Below are 16371 nucleotides of genomic sequence, written 5' to 3'. Positions count from 1 at the left end.
AGCAGTTTAGCAAAAGAGGTAACAGATCTGGGTAATTTGCCAAAGAGTGGACTAATGTAGCAACCATGGATTTCTTTTGTGTGACTGAGTGCACTACAACATGAGCAGGGACATCAGCCTTGCCCTGTGCCAGGGGACAGAGCACAGGCTTTGCTGCCATGAGTAGAAACCCGTGTCCCAGCTGCCAAGAGCATAGGAGAAGCCTGTGCCAGTGCAAGGACTACACCAAAAAAAATAAATGTAAATACTCTGTGGTAAATCTCTGCTTGCACAATTATGTACAAAAATATGCTTTAGGAGTCCCTGGGGTCATGGCTGACTTGAGGAGTTTAAGGGGAAGGGCAGCTGGAGGGAACAGGTTAGCTTTTGTTGTGTACAAGATTTCAGACCGTGGTATTTGGGGATGTAAATGGTTATGGATGGCATCTGCTCATCTAGGCAAACTGCAAGTGGGAGGTAAAGGGGAGTAGTTTACATGGAGGCTCAGCAGACGTGTGGGAGGAGTTTTGACTCAGCCTTTGAGGAACGTTTAAATAAGCTGCTCCACAATAGCATGTTGAACACCATGTGCCTTATTGGCTTTTGGAACTTGATCTGACTGGATAGGAAAGTGCACAGGTCACAGGCTGAAAACTGGGCTAGTGCTTTAGAGCAGCTGGAGATAGGGTAGTGGTCAAGATGCATTTAAAAGTATAAAATGAAAAGCATACTTTCTAATCCATATCTTTCTGGCTTCTTGGGTCTTTTTTTCAAACTACCTTTTCTACATTAAGAGTTGACAGTTTCTACAACTCTGCTTTTTATGTTGCAAGGTGCCTCTGTTGAGGTTGCTTCTTTTGTCGCAGGCAGGATTCCACTAATACGGGTAGATCTTCAGAAATGAGAAGTTGTCTTATGTTGGAAGGAGGCTACCCATATGTTTAAAGCTGTGCCTGGTGCTAAGAATTATATCTCAGGTTTTTGTGGTGTGGGGTTTTTGTTTTGTTTTGGTTTTGGGTTTTTTTGTGTTGTTATTGTGTTTTCTGCAGGTCTTTTTGTTTTACAGGTGTAGAGTACTTAAGAGCACACTGCTTTATTGTAGGAGTTTTCTGCATTAATTACTGAGTAGCATATTTTTTCTGATAAGAGGAGACAGCTTACAATAGGGTGCCTGAAAAATCATGGGAATGTTCAAAATTAATATTTACCAGATAAATATACATATTTACATATACCAGATAAAATACATACTTATATGGACCTAGAAATCTTGTAAAATGGTTTTATCAAAGAAATAATGTTTTAAAATGCTAGTGCTCTTTAGATTGAACAATACTAACAAATTCAAGCAAGTACAGCTAGTGAAGATACATGGAATGGCAGTGGAGTTTCTTGAGCCAAGAGGCATATAAAACCCTGATGATGTGTCCACATCTACCAGTCAGCCCTGTGACTTCAGTCTGCCTTCATGTGAGCTGCCATTTTTTATCCCAAAATGTGATTTGAGGTGTTGAAGCAGCAGAGTGCAGAGTCCCGTTGCCCAGGCCTTCTTCAGATCCTGACAGAAACTGATGTGGGGTTGGACGCTTTGGGCATGGTATCGGTGCCTGACTAATGGTTGGAGATTTCTGTTTAAAACTGGTTTTGATGTCAGAGAGGTCCACATCTGACAGTTAAGGTATTCTACATGTTGTAGCTTCTTCTGAGTTTTTTCAGTAATGATTTCAGCAATCTCAGAATTAGTGATGAGATTAAATTCTCTCAGTGTCTCTCTTTTCACAAGGATACTTTTGCACTTTTGAGTTGCAGTACCTTACCCTGAGATAATATTTCGAATAGCCAGTCTAGGAGTAACTTTAGCTACATTGGCACTTTTTGTGTTTCCTTTCTCCTAAAATCCCTGAGAGCACCTCTGAAGTTGCTGGTGTCCAAATTAATCTCTCTAACCCACATGGGATTAGCATTTCTGTGGAGTTATGGTGACATTTTCATTAGTGAGAGGGAGCATTTGACAGGTACAGTTCTCACTGTTACTGCAAGGTGTAACTGGCAAGTTCAGTCTCATGTGATGGAAAGACAAACACTTATTTTTTTTTGTGAGACCACTGAATATATGAGAAAGCTGAAAAGGATTCTTGGTTTTTTGTATTTGGATTAATTGGTTGAGTGACGTTTTGGCCTTAGTGAATTCAACAAAAGCTGCTTTGCCATCTTACCAGGAATAGGTTTTCACCAGTTTGGTCCTTCAGTGTTTGGAAGATGAACAGCTGCTGACAGCTGTTGGCAAATATTTTCCCTGATGTGCAGTTTGCCAAGGAGTGAGGTTTGCTGAGTGTATTTCAGAAACAGAAACTTATCCTGGAAGGCGTAGATAGTCCTGGTAACCTGCTCTGCTCCTGGAATGGTTTAAGTTCATATCTTCTAGTAACAAGTCCATTTTCTACATTGTGGGAGAATCGGGTTGGTGAAGAGTTTTTGTCTGTGATTTATTTAGAGAAGGTAGAATATATTGCTGTGAGACATCTTTTAAGTCAGTGGGAACTGATCCACTTTCGTCTCTTTGCAATGTAATGGATACCTCAGAATGTGATTTTTCTGATTTTTATCCCATGCCTCCAAGTTCTGTAGCTGGAGAGCAAGATTACAGTGACTCTGCAAAACACCTGTTAAGAAGTACTTGGGCAGACAACAGAAACTGAGATTTTTAAAAGAAAGAGAAGTACTCAACTTCACTTTTAATTTTTTAAGATGTACATATTTTATTTCTTGAGAATACCAACCAGTGCTTCTAAAAGCAACAATGATGCAGTAAAATTATTCTCTGCAAACTGTTCACACTTGTTCAGTGGAGTACTGAATAATCCCACTATTTTTTTTGTTTGTTTGTTGTTGTGTTTTGTTTTCATTTTTTATAGGGTATTCCAGGACCACATGGTAATCCAGGTTTGCCAGGGTTGCCAGGTCCAAAGGTGAGTTAAACTATGCATGTTCCATGTAAATACATTAGCTTGTTAATCACATTAAAAAGAACTGTTTCCTGTAACAGAAGCAACTGACCTTCTTTGTTTTACAGATGGAGACTGTTACTATAAACATATTTTAACTAAATGTAATCAAGTAAATTGAACTTCAAATCAAAACAAAACAGCGGTTGATTCAGGGGGAAATAAAACTCTGTGCGTGCAGAATGATAACCTGGAAACTGCTGTCAATGCAGATAGTCTGTGCTTCTCAAAAGATTCCTGTGAATCAGCTCAGCCTCTTTGATAAACTGTAATGAGAATAAAGAGTTAATTGCTGTAAACTTTTGCTTTGCTTTAAAAAAAAAAAAAGGAAGAAAAATAGGCTGTAATTCTTTAATAATTCCTCCCTTTTTTGTCAGTGCCTGACTTTTCATATTTAAATATTCTAGTATTTTGAACATTATCACTTGATTAATATGCTAGAATAATTTTCTGAAGATTTATTAATGTGATATTTGAAACCAAAGAAAAAATAGACTGGAAGCTCAAATGAAATCCTTCCAATTTGTGCAACACAGGCATTTTAAATAGATTTGACAGATTTGTGCAGTTGCAGAATGCCTTCAACTCATATTTGGTTTGAACAATTTGATAGATACGTTAGGAAAAAATAGCAGCAACCGTTTGTTTTAGTATGATTCCTAATGGCAGGAATCTGACCTGTCATGACAGATGTTAAAAACTGCTTGAGGACATAAAAAGAAATTTATTAAAGCTTTCAGTGTCAAACACTGTAAAATCAAGTGACTTTGTGTGTATGCTTTTATTATTATCTAGTTCTATAGGAACAGTTAAAGTTAGAGATTCATAATTAATTTTTACAATATTTATGTTGACTGTATAACAGAATGCCTGTTACTGCTAGGGTTTGTTTTAGAATGTATTTTTCCCCTCCACTGGATCCTAATTCTGATCAATTCTGTAGCTATCTCCATGACTTTAAGAACAGAAGGAATTCTATGTATGTGCATGTACCTATATATATATTATTACTAGGTGCTTAGTGGTCTCTTTAACTTCTGTTAGACTATAAATTATTTTTTCAATGTAAGTATCTTCTGAAACATTAAATAAAAATCAACCATGTGCTTACCAAGTTTTGACCATGAAGATCCAGTTGACTGATACCGACCATATAAGCTGAAACGAAACACACTGTCTGACCATGTAAACTGACATGAAACACACTGTTGTTTGATCTTACAGCATCCCAGATGAATTGCAACAATTTTCTGGCATTTGCAGAATTTCATTCTGCCTTTTAGATGTGTGTTCTTCCCTCCTGTGCTGAAGCATCCTCTAATGCATTTGCTTTTGAAGCATGGAAAAACATTAGGTTATAGCCTTACAGGACAGTGTCCATCCAGAGTATGTGCTAGCAGTTCCAGACAATAGCAGATATCCTCAGCATTTAATTCCTGATAAACAGTTGATGGGTGTTTTTAGAGAAATTTAAAAGTATTCAAGAGGTTTGGCTGTATTCCTGCCTTTCTGAAAAATGAATCAGTTTATTTTATCCTCACATCTGTGGTGGTGTGTTGTTAATCCACAACTGAAGGCCATGCGTAACTGTGGCTCTTTGTTTTTTAGTTTAAAAATAATTATAATTAATTACGCTTGTAAGGGGAAGGAAAGGTGATGTGTAAGTTATCAGAAGGCCTGTATTTTAATTAACCAAAAGCTGATCACAATTTCACCACAATGCTTAGTTTAATGTGTGTGGGTTGGAGAAAGGAAGCAGAAGACGGATTGGAGTTGTTCAAGGAATATAACTCTTTGCCTTCCAAAAGATAAATCAGCTGGAAAATCCTTGGATAACTCTTGCCACGCTGCAGAGCTGTGTTCTCTGTGACCTGACACATCAATTTAACACAACAGATTAATTCTGCCATATTTCCAGTCTTTAGTATTCAACAAGCTTAGTGTCTCAGGTGGTCTCACAGGTACAAAGCTAACTGCAGGGGGAAGGATAACCCCAGATCTGCAGTGATTGATGAGCAAGGGGAGGATCAGGCCCCAGGAAAGGTCGAGCCCAAGCCCCGTGTGCTGCAGGTGTAATGTGGCTGAGCACTGGGCAGCCTTGTGTCCCCCTGAGCACCCAGCGCTGCATCTGAGGGTGGGATTGTGACAGCCATGTCTAAATACCTGATTTTCTCAACTTTCAATCTCTTTCAATGAAGGGCACGTATCTTATTTAATCTAGTGTTGCTGTGGGGTAACTTTAATAGCAACATTTATTTCCTTGGCTACATAAAATATATTTTTGAGTGAGAAGAGTAGATCCTGATGTTTGTTACACCCACTGTTACACTACAGCTTTGCAATCAAGAGTACTGTTGTGGTCTGTGCCGTTCGTATGAGCAGGTCAGTGAAATGATAGTGCCCTTTGCATGCAGCTTTTAGTATGGATTATACCAAGGGGTTCCCTATTTCATCCACAGTTATTGCATTTTCAGTTATTAGTGCATGAATGTGGTCTCAGCCTGTGGCTCTGGGAGCTCCCCAGGTGACTGCTGAGTCAGTGTGACGCAGGTCATGCACAGCTGTCTCAGAAGGTGCCTATTGCTGGTGACTCCTGTTCTAAGGGCAGTGGGTTTGCAGTGGCAGGGCTGCCCGTGGCCACAGTAACACAGCCCCTGCAGCTCCTCAGCAGCCCCGGCTGCGCCTCGCCTGGCAGCGGGGATTTATCTGCAATGGGAGAGAAGGATGAGGGGGCAGAGTCCTTCCCTCCCTGCGGCCCAGCCTTGGGTGTGGACGCTCATTCTTGCCCAAGAGTGATGAGCTGTCTCATTTGCCAGGAAGTAATTAACAGTCGGTCACAACAACCCCTGCAACACTAGAGGCCTGCGGAAGAGTGGGTGGGAAGCTGACCAGCAGAAAAGGGTCTGATTGTCCAGCAGAAGGGGCACTGATTGACAGCCAGCTTGATGTGAGCTGGGAGTGCGTCCGCGTGGCCAAGAGGGCCAGTAAGATCCTCACTTGCATCTGGAATAGCGTGGCCAGTAGGAGTAGGGAAGTGATTGTGCTCTCTGCTCTGGTGAGGCCGCACCTCAAATACTGTGTTCAGTGCTGGGACCCTCACTCTAAAAAGGACATTGAGGTGCTGGATTGTGTTGGAAGGAGAGCAACCAAGCTGGTGAATGGTCTAGAGAACAAGTCATATGAGGAGCAGCTGAGGGAACTGGGGCTGTTTAGTCTGAAGAAAAGGAGCCTGAGGGGAGACTTCCAACCACCTTTAAGGTAGTTACGGAGGGCAATGTAGTGAGGTGGGTGCTGGCCTCTTTCCCGAAGTAAATAACAACAGGACCAGAGGAAATGGCTTGAAGTTCTGGCAGGGAAGGTTTAGAATGGTTATAAAGAAGAATTTATGTACTGAAAGAGTGGTCAGGCAGTGGAACAGCCTGCCCAGAGAGGTGGTGGAGTCACCATCCCTGGATGTATTCAAAAGCCATGTATATTTGGTACTTCAGAACATGCTCTAGTGGCCAGGTTTGTGGGGTTTTGTTGTGGTTTTTTTTGTGTGTGTGTTGATTGTTGGACTTGGTGATCTTAGAGGTTCTTTCCAACCATAATGGTTCTGTGATTCTGTAACTGACTAGAGGCTTTTGCTGCATGTTTACAGCTCCATCCTTCCCAGCCATGATGTCTGGGCTGCATGGGGCAGTTGTGCTGAGCATGGGGAAGCCTGGGCAAGGTTATAGTCGATGCAGTAATACAGCCCAATAATTGGGCACAGTGTTCAGGGAACAGGTGGTGTCCTGAAATGATGGAGACATGGGGAGAGTATTTCAGCTGGGGTGGTGCTGTAATCCTGCTTGGATTTGCCAGTTAAGTTTGCTTATCAAAATTTTTGTGATATTGTGAAATTTGGAAAATGTAAATCTCATTCCAGTGTGAACTCACACTGTTATATTTTGTTGTTGATTTACTGAAAAAGCTATGAGAAAAAAAATCTGTAATAATAAGTACATTTTATGTGAACATTCCCCTTCCTTTTGCTGTAACAGTTGAAAATAGTTGTTTCCACATATATTATTAACAATTCTCTTCTGTGATGATATTAATTCCTTAATTACTCTATAACAGGGTCCTAAAGGAGACCCAGGATTCTCTCCAGGACAGGCAAAACGCGGGGCAAAGGTAATATTAATTCTAGAAACATGTTTTTTCTGTCCCATTCTTCTGTTGAAATCTTGTTTAATATTCAGACAAGTTATAACAGCACATTGCTTTGTATTTCCTGCAACACTGGTGTATTTTCACACCTAATTACAAGAGACTGACCAAGAGTGTAGACCTGCAGAGACAGGTGAGTTACTGAGACAAAGGCAAATAAAAAATTATACTCAAAGCTGAAACTTAAATTCAATATTTTATTTCATTTATAAAAAATAAAAAATTAAAAGGGAAGTACTTTTAGAACAAGGAAAGATAATTCTGTTCACACCCATATTATAAAGTATGGATAGTGATTTTATTTAGTACCTTGCATTAGTCCAGAAAGTTGTGTAAGACAGACAAAATTTGATGATGACAAGTCCAAACATTATTGCATGCAGTGTTTTATTTAACCGCTTTTTTAAACAAGCTTTTGATGCTAAGGTTTGTCCTTTTACTTTAGAGCCTTTTCCTGGTAGTTCCTGTTAAGCTGCTTTAGCCAAACTAGTGGTTTGCTGTCTATGCACAAAATATTTGAATATAAATATTTAAAAAGATTCTTCATCAAAATTGTGGGCTTGAGAACTTGTGAATATTTCTTTTTTAGATTGCTAATCTTCTGGCTACATATGAAACTTCAAAATCAATGTGATAATGCTAAAAATGTAATTGCATGTTTGCATTCTCGTGTTAGTCTATACTGTTTTAGCATATCTTTTATGTTTTATTGAGAGCACTTGCTAGTAATTCAATTGTGGAACATTTGTGCAAAGTAGAGAACACTGTAGGACTCCAGGACCACTCTCCATAATGAAGCAAACAGTATTATTAAATAACTGAATGAAAATAGCCATCTGCCACCATAACACCTTTGTCTGAGTCTCTGGTGTTCTTTTACACCGATTAGCTTTATGCCATGCTTCGAGCAGCACATGAGGTGTTCTCATTCCGAGCTGAGGACTGTTGGCATAACAGTAACACAAACTATAAACAGTAATAGTTACATCTATATGTTTATTTGAGATGAAACCACTTGCTCCTGAGGGAAGACTTACCTCAATAACTGTATAGCTTCTTCTCTCCCACTTTGGCTAAAAGAAAATGTTGTAAGGCAGTGAACTTAAGTCTATTCCAGCAATGATTTGGCCACATTGTATAATGCAGGAGCATGCATATTGCACCAGGTGGTTGCAGTTAAGGAACTATTGCCTTTTCAACTTTCTTCCTTAAAAATAAATTAAAACATTTATGCCTGATGAAACAATATTAGGTACTTCTTCATACCAAATGCCCAAGAATGCAGAAAAGGTAAGAAGTCCTTCATGTTTCTGGGCCAGTGTTGTGTTCCAGTGAAACAGAGTGGGTCTGGACTTTGTTGTTTTACAGGGTGATCCAGGCCCCATAGGCTTTCCAGGCCCACCTGGGATCAAAGGCCAGAAGGTAAGATTCTCATAATTGTAATTCTTCTTGGCTCAAATCAATGGCTATCAGGTGGTCAAGAGGCAACAGAAAGGCTTTAGGCCTGCTGTTGGTACTGTGAGTATCACTCTGTCAGGCTCCAGGGCAAACAGTGCAAAACCTTCCTTTGCAGCAGAATGGCATTGGAACTAAAGTTTATATGCAGTGTTATTCAGGAGAAATACCTTCATTCAACATTGTCTTGATCTTAAAGTGCATAAAAATTAAAAATAAAAATAAAAATAAAAAATTACTAGGAATTAATTTCTAGGATTGACCAAAACATCGTCAAAATCTGTCCAGAAAAGGAAGCTATCACAGAATTAGGACCAAGGGGAATATGGAAGTTTATTTTGCCAGCCATGTGGTCCACAGTTCTACTAGCTGAGAAAATGCATAGCTGTGACAAGAATTTGCATCCCTCTGTTTAGAGATAATGCACCAGCCTGGACACTGATGGCTTTTGCCACCACTGACCTTAGGCCACCTTGAAATTCCCCAAGTATTGTACTTTCTTATTTAATTAGGTCTATAATTTTGCTCCAAAAACAAAGTCTGGGTTTTGATTTTTTAATTTTATTTTAAAAACAAACTTTTTAGATGGAAAGCAGCTTTCAGTTGTTCTGGATTATGAGACTGACATCTGGGGGCAAGGAAATTAAAATCTTATGGCCATCATGCTCTCTTCCTGCCACAAGAATTCTTTCCTTATCAGAGGGTTAGAGACTGTGTGGAGAACCGTGCTCACTTGATCACTGGAAATTTTACTCTCTGTTTCCATGTTGTACACATCAGACACTAACTAGAACCATGTTTAAGGTAACTTCTGCCTGACCCAGATTGTAAGAATGCCAGTTTTTGAACAGCGCTGCACCTGGAAACAGTTACACGTATTTCACACTTTTTTTTAATGGCAAGTCCACAATTTACTGTGTTTTAAGTAATTGTTCTTTAGTTACTGTAAGTAAACAAGCTATTAGCTTATTGTGATTTCGGAAACTGTTTTCAAAGCATTATGAGCACAAGTAGCTGTGAAGTAGAACAGCTACAAGAAAAAAAACTGCAGAAAGATGGAGTACTTCCATTCTTGTTTGGTACCCCAGTACTACTGGGGATTTGCTATAATATTGAATAAATAGCATGTTTTTGGTAGATTTTCTCATCCAGATAAAATGGAAAAATAAAAAATCCTACATCTTAGTGGTGCCCCAAATTTTATTTGGTTTTGACTGTCAGCTTGTGTTAACTGAGTCATTTCTAAACTGAGATATTCCATAGTGAATGAAAACTCCAATGTTTTTCCAAGTATTTTTAATACTATAATACAAATTTGTATTCGTTTAATGTAAACTAATTTTTTTCATATTGATTTTTGTCAGTGTTTTCCTGGAAGTCCTAGAAATGTGAGGTTTTTTCCTCTATGGAATTCATGATGCATTTGCCATTAGCTGTAGTGGTGGCTTGGAGAAGCTGAAGTGGAGGGTGTGCTGCAGTAGCTGCTGTCCCGCACTGGGCGTGATCGCCCCACGCCGTGGTGGCTGTGACTGTGGAGGAAACTGTTAAACAAGCTTTCTCCATCAAAGTTTGCCTGGTTCTAGAATTCCTGTGGAATATTACTTGTCATTTGTACAAAAACGTGTTATGGACGTTTGAGACAAGGGTGCAGTTTCCGTCCGCTTTATTTTCACATGAATTACTTTGAGAAGCCATATTCTCTGTGGTTTTGGTTTTGTTCTGAGTATCTGAGATCATGTTAGGAGTGTTTCATGGAAAGATTCTTTTCAACCCCCCAAAAAAAGATTTTTCAAACCTGAAATGCAATACAAGGGCACTAAATAAATACTGTTTTGGGTTAGAATAAAAAAAATGTGTATTTCTTTATATCAAGCTGAGAATCTATAGGTTTGTGAGTTTTCCTCAGTGAGATAGTGAAACAAATGTATGTTAATAATCAGGGCTCTGGGAACACATAATTATGGTTGACTTTATTTTTCATTACATGCCATGTGTCAAGAGACTGCATCCTTGTGGTTGTATATGAAATGTGACAGATTTCTCATGGCTGTAACACAGTACAAAAAGCCAAATGTTGCTCAGGGGAGTGCTCCAGATTTGTTCTAGCATAAGAACAGAAAATAACATGTTTATGAAGTGTTTAGAAGACTGTTCCATTCAGACACTTTTGAAGCAAAGAAGCAATGGCAGGAGATGAGGATTAGTTTGAGGAGAAAGCTTCTTTCCAGAGCAGTTGCACAATCATGTAAATGGAGCATCTTTTAAGTCAGCACTCAAAACTTCCCTTGTATCAGTCTAGAGGCCCCACACAGCAGTAGCCCACTTCTTTCTCCTCTGCCCCAAAAGTACTATTCCACTGTCCAGACAGGCAAGTATTTGCCCCTCCAGGCCAGATTCCTGGGGGATAGATTGTCGGCCAAAGGACAGTGCTCCTGGGTGTTAGCTTGCCTGGGATACGTTAGAATGACTGCAGTGTTGCAGGTAATTTACAATGACATTGGAAAGTGTGGGTTTTTTTTAAAGATTGGCTACAGTTTTTGGGCTAGCTTTATTCCCTATTTCATATGTGTAAATAATGGGAATCTGGATCTATAAAATCCTGATAAAACTTGCATGCTAAAGTATAATATGGCGAGACAAGTTGAAGGAGAAAAACTTGGTTGCAACCTAAGAAGAGTTCTGTATTTCCTTTTGTCTTTACTTTTGTATCCTATAAAGAGTAAGACAGATAAGTTTCAAATCAGTACCTGTGGTTATGTCAACATTATGCCATCACGTATCTGAGTGCTTTTCCTAAAGAGTGCAATTTTCCTTGAGCAGAAGGAAACTTCAACTCTGTGAGAGAAATCCCTCTACTGAATCAAATGGAGAAAAGGTTGATCTTCTCTATGTATACTTTTTTTTTTCCTTGAAGTATGTATTAATTCCTGAGAATATTCTGCCTAAGAGATGCTGGTTGAAATCTTAGTTGTGTTAATAAACAAGAGCAAAAAAGATAGCGTGGATCTGTGGAGGTAAAGAAACCTGAACAAACCATTTGTCAAATGACGAAGTTTTTTCAAAACTGAGTGTTATGTAGTGACAACATGGAGCTGATAAGTAAGCATTGCAAGGGCTCATGTGGCAGTGCATAGGAATTTGTTTATATGCTAGACTTACCCCATGTCCAGAATTATTTTTTTTTCTGACACTTTTCAAAGATCAGTCTCTCTCTGTAGCTGATGATTGTGGCATTAGGTATAATACTTCACCTACTGATTTTTAGAGATTACAGAGATTTCTCAGGTGTCTAGCAGATTTGATGTTGTGCCAGATGTATTTTCATAACAAATGCATAGAAATTGGCATGTAGGGTAGGGTGAGGGCTAATGGTTTCAAACTGAAAGAAGATAGATTTAGGTTAGATATTAGGAAGAAATTCTTTACTTTAGGGGTGGTTGAGACACTGGTTGCCTAGAAGAGTTGTGGATGCCTCCTTCCTGGAAGTGTTTAAGGCCAGGTTGGATGGGGCTTTGAGCAACCTGGTCTAGTGGAAGGTGTCCCTCCCCATGGCAGGGGATATCTTTGAGGTCCCTTCCAACCCAAACATTCTATGATTCTGTGATAGAACTTTTTAATAAAACACAATGAACAGCAGTAAGATGGAAGACTTGGCTTGAATAGGCCTTGCTGTTATGACTTAACATCTGCATTTTGGTATGTCTGGGTCCCACTGTGCTAGGCATATGGTAGAATTCAGACACTTAAACTTGCTGTGAAGTCTTTTCTGAGTCATATTGGTTGGTGGTAAAAGATTTTTCTCTCACGCAAACCTAAGTATACATTCAATTTGCTATGTTTTTTCTAATGTGCTTGAAGTCTGTATTGCTGTAATTGGAAATTTCAAATCTCTCTCTTCCATATTGAGCTTTTAAATCAGAGCATGAAATCTTCGTTAAAAGTTGGGAGGTAGTTAATGTTGTGAATCAGTGCATGTATTCTTCTTGTTTACTTTTATCATAGCTCAGAAAAAAACTGGGTTTATTTATATGGGTGTGCTCAGGGATCCAAACCCAAATTAATAAAAAAACTGAGAATTTTAAGAGGACTAGCTATGTCATAGGCATAGGCAAACGCCAATGTGAAAACTCTTTCTTTGGAATAGTATTCATTTCAGCATGGTTTAGCTTCATTCATTAAGTGAGTTAGAGTGAATTAAGGCTGTGTTAAGACTGAATGAAGATAAGAACATATTATTTTAAAATATTAATTCAGAGCATTTTTATTCTGGCAAAAGTAAAATGCTGTTGTGTAGAAACATAAACACCACTAATAAGTCCTCCTTCTTAATCTCACAGTTTTGTGCCTTGTTTTAGGACTTTCTATGTAGAAGGTAATGAGCTAAACTGACCCAGTTCAAATTAAACTGTGATAAACTACTTCTTGAATGTTTCTCTGTATAGCAGCTTTTTCTTTCCTTTTCTTCTTGTACGAAAGTAATACACTACTGAGATCTCTTCTGTCAAAGCCTACTTTAGTTGATCATTTAAGCACAGAGAGAGGATAAAATTCTGAAATGGATAAAACTCATTAAATACCGAGTGGGAAGGGATTGTAAAAGCTATATGGCTTTCTGAGGTACGTTTTTAAAAGCTAAAGGTGAGTTACTGGCTTGTGCCGGTGTATTTAGTTCTGCTTTAGCAATTAAATAAAAAAATTGGTTTTAAGCATGCATTAATATAATAAATTTGGATTTTTTGTGTTAACTGCCTTCTCCAAGATTGCCTCATGTCTGTGTTACGTACTTTTTTCCCTGACAGCAATGCAGACCTGCTTCCTTAGATGCAAGATAACATATAAAAATTATTTAGACTTAATCTACAGTAGAGGACTGAAAACAGAATAGGTGATAATTTTGCAAACTGGCATTGTCCTATGTATGATTAGCAAAATGAAAGGGCACACCTGCTGTGTTGGGTTTGGAGAAAATTAGACCTTTGGGTTTCTTAATGAGTACATCTCTTTTGGATCAAGACTCTTCAAGCAAGCCTATAATAGCAAAATTGCAAATTTTGAAGCTTTACAGATGTCATTCTCTTCTATTACCTAAAATAATCACCAAGTAAAATCATTCCAGCTTTTAATTGTATATATCATAATAAAATTATTTCCATGCAGAATTACTTCTGTGGTCATGCAGAAGCTCATCCAAAACTTTGGGATACCTCTGCTGAAATCAGTTGCAGAATTCCATCTTATTACAGTGGGTCTTCAAGTCTCTACTGACTAACGAGTATCATCATGCCTCAAGGCAGCCAGATGTTTGACATCAGCCAAGACACTCCTGCTACTCAAGGTCTTTGAGGTCAATTTATGACAGATTTCTATCCAGAATAAGGATTGTTTTGGTCTTCCTCTTTCAAGCTGCAGCTTTTTGGAACTTGCATATTCCCAGTACCTCTTGCAAGGGATGTGGAGACCAGACACTTGGCTTCTGCATCAATCAGGCAACTGTTACAGCCTCCCTTTTAGGCCATCTTGTCTGGATATGTTTAGTATAGTGTAAAGACATCCAAGATGAAGGTTTCCCCTTTCAAGTGTCCTGGTTCAGATGGCAGGTTTCAGTTCTATCTTTTTTTTTTTATAGGAGCTAAAATATGTATGAGAAGGTCAATGCATAGGGAGTAAAGTTTGACAGATTCATGATTCAAGCACCACAGGGAAGATATCTGGGATGAAAAACAGGCAATGCTCCCTACTAACATAAATTCCATAGTATAAGGGATGGAATTTGGTCTATGTTAATTTTAAAAGGATATGTCTTCTGGAATGTCTGTCTGTCTTGAGAGCATCCTAGAATAGTCTGGGATGACCCTCCACTTATACCCCCTTTCTCTGAACTACTTTGTTCAGAAAAGGCATCGTGGCAAGGATTTGCAATGGGGAAATACACTGTGCCAAATCCAGTTCTTCACTTTCAGCAGTAACTGGGAACAGCATCCCATGTACTCTTTTGTTTAAAAGTGTACAAGTCCAGAATCATCTTTAAGTGTGTTGATGTCTTGAAATTGTCTAAACTGCCTTGAAGATTTCTTTTCTCTAACTCAGCTTTCATGCAAGCTGCTAAATCCAAACCACACTAATGCTGCAGGAAAACAATTTTGGTTATTTTTTCTCTTGATAATGGGAGATTGGAGTAGGGAAGAAAGGTCTGTTTTGTGTGTTTAACTTTATTTATCATGTATCTCTTTCTCTGCCTGCAGGGTCTTAAGGGTTATCAAGGACTGCAAGGGCCACAGGGTGAGCAGGTAAGAGATGGAAGCACATCGCTCTCTACTCTGCAGATCAACAATTGAAGATAGAAGGATAAATATAAGAGCTCAGTATAAGCAATCAGTGTAAATTATTGACAGCTTAAGGAAATAATTGATAGTTCTTGATGAAAAATTCAGGTTATTTATAGATGACTGTTGAACAAAAAAATGGTCTAAATGAAAATGGAAACAACCAGCTTGTTTTTCTTCAGCTACCACACTGGCTTGGCAGAGGTTGGTGTGAAATTCTTGTTAGATGCAGTTTGTATTCTTTCAAAATGTCTACTGATTTAATTCATTTGAAATCTACTAGCATATAGAAAATGGTTCTTTAGTGCTTTTTCTCACCTCCATGTCAGTTTGAGGAGAAATCTCAATGTAAATTTCATAGACATCAATTGCTAATGCTTCTTGTTAGCATCAACAAGGCTCCTTATGGCAGAATAGATGGAAGCACAAGTCTCCTTTTGGATGACAGTGAAAGAGAAATGGTGATAACAGATGATAGATGCTTGAAGGGAGATGGAAACTCATTAACATCATCCATGGTTTAATGTGTTTTATACACAAATCTTAAATGAATGAGAGGTGATTTTTTTTTTTTTTATAGGTCCACAGGCATTTTTCTGTGGTAACTATAATTTAGCAGTGAAATAAAGAGCCAGCTAACAAAGAAAGTAATTCTTAACATCAGGAGAAGAGTGTCTCGATCTTTGAAGAAGTAGCAGGTGAAAAGTAGTAATCATGGAGGGGAAAGAACTGACACTTGCACTGAAAAGTAATTCTGAAGTTACTTATGTATGATGAGTAAATTTTAGGGTGTTGCTGTGTAGCTTGCTCAAAAAGCAGTTTTTCATGAGCTGAAGTTGTCAGGTGACGAGATGTTAAGAGAAATTTTAAATAAACTCCAGAACATTAACATTACATTAAACCTGTGGTTTTTTGTGTTGTTTGTTTCTTTGTTGTGTGTGTGTGTTTTTTTTCCCCCTCTTTCCTACCTCATTTTCTACTTAGGGAATTCCAGGAATGGCTGGCAATATTGGAGCAATTGGTTACCCTGGCAGGCAGGTGCAGTAACTACATTAATGTCTTTGCAGTTTTGGGAGTTTTCTTGTTTGTTCTTTTGCAAAAGTACCATATCTGACTTTTTTTTTGGAACTACTAATAAATATATTAGCTTACATCTTGTGCTTTATCCTTGAAATATATCTCTTTCACAGGTAGTGCTGTTTTGGTAATGGCTCTTACATTTGGATGGGTTAGATGAGTAATGCTCTACCTTTGTAGAATATATAAATGACATTGCCAAAATATTGAATGTCTAATAGTTTATGCTCCTTCATAAACCTCTTGTGGTTATGTGTGTTTTATCTTCATATTTCAAGGCCTGAAACAATAGGAAACTGTATCTTCTGGTGTAGTTCCTCCTGATTTTCACCAATGTA

At 38.5% G+C, this 16371-nt stretch overlaps 1 protein-coding gene across 1 annotated transcript in view; it reads left to right on the top strand.

Moving 5' to 3' along the window:
* Window positions 1-16371, top strand: part of COL24A1 (collagen, type XXIV, alpha 1) — a 129173-nt gene that overhangs the window by 18516 nt on the left and 94286 nt on the right. The window contains exons 5-9 of the mRNA XM_010006740.1: window positions 2895-2948; window positions 7089-7142; window positions 8547-8600; window positions 14876-14920; window positions 15941-15994. Of these exons, the coding sequence (XP_010005042.1) occupies window positions 2895-2948; window positions 7089-7142; window positions 8547-8600; window positions 14876-14920; window positions 15941-15994 (261 nt within the window). The remainder of the gene's footprint in view (window positions 1-2894; window positions 2949-7088; window positions 7143-8546; window positions 8601-14875; window positions 14921-15940; window positions 15995-16371) is intronic.

The sequence above is a fragment of the Chaetura pelagica genome, unplaced genomic scaffold, assembly GCF_000747805.2.
Source record: "Chaetura pelagica isolate M959 unplaced genomic scaffold, ChaPel_1.0 scaffold69, whole genome shotgun sequence".
Classification (NCBI taxonomy): Eukaryota; Metazoa; Chordata; class Aves; order Apodiformes; family Apodidae; genus Chaetura; species Chaetura pelagica.
This window is presented reverse-complemented; position numbering and strand designations above follow the sequence as displayed.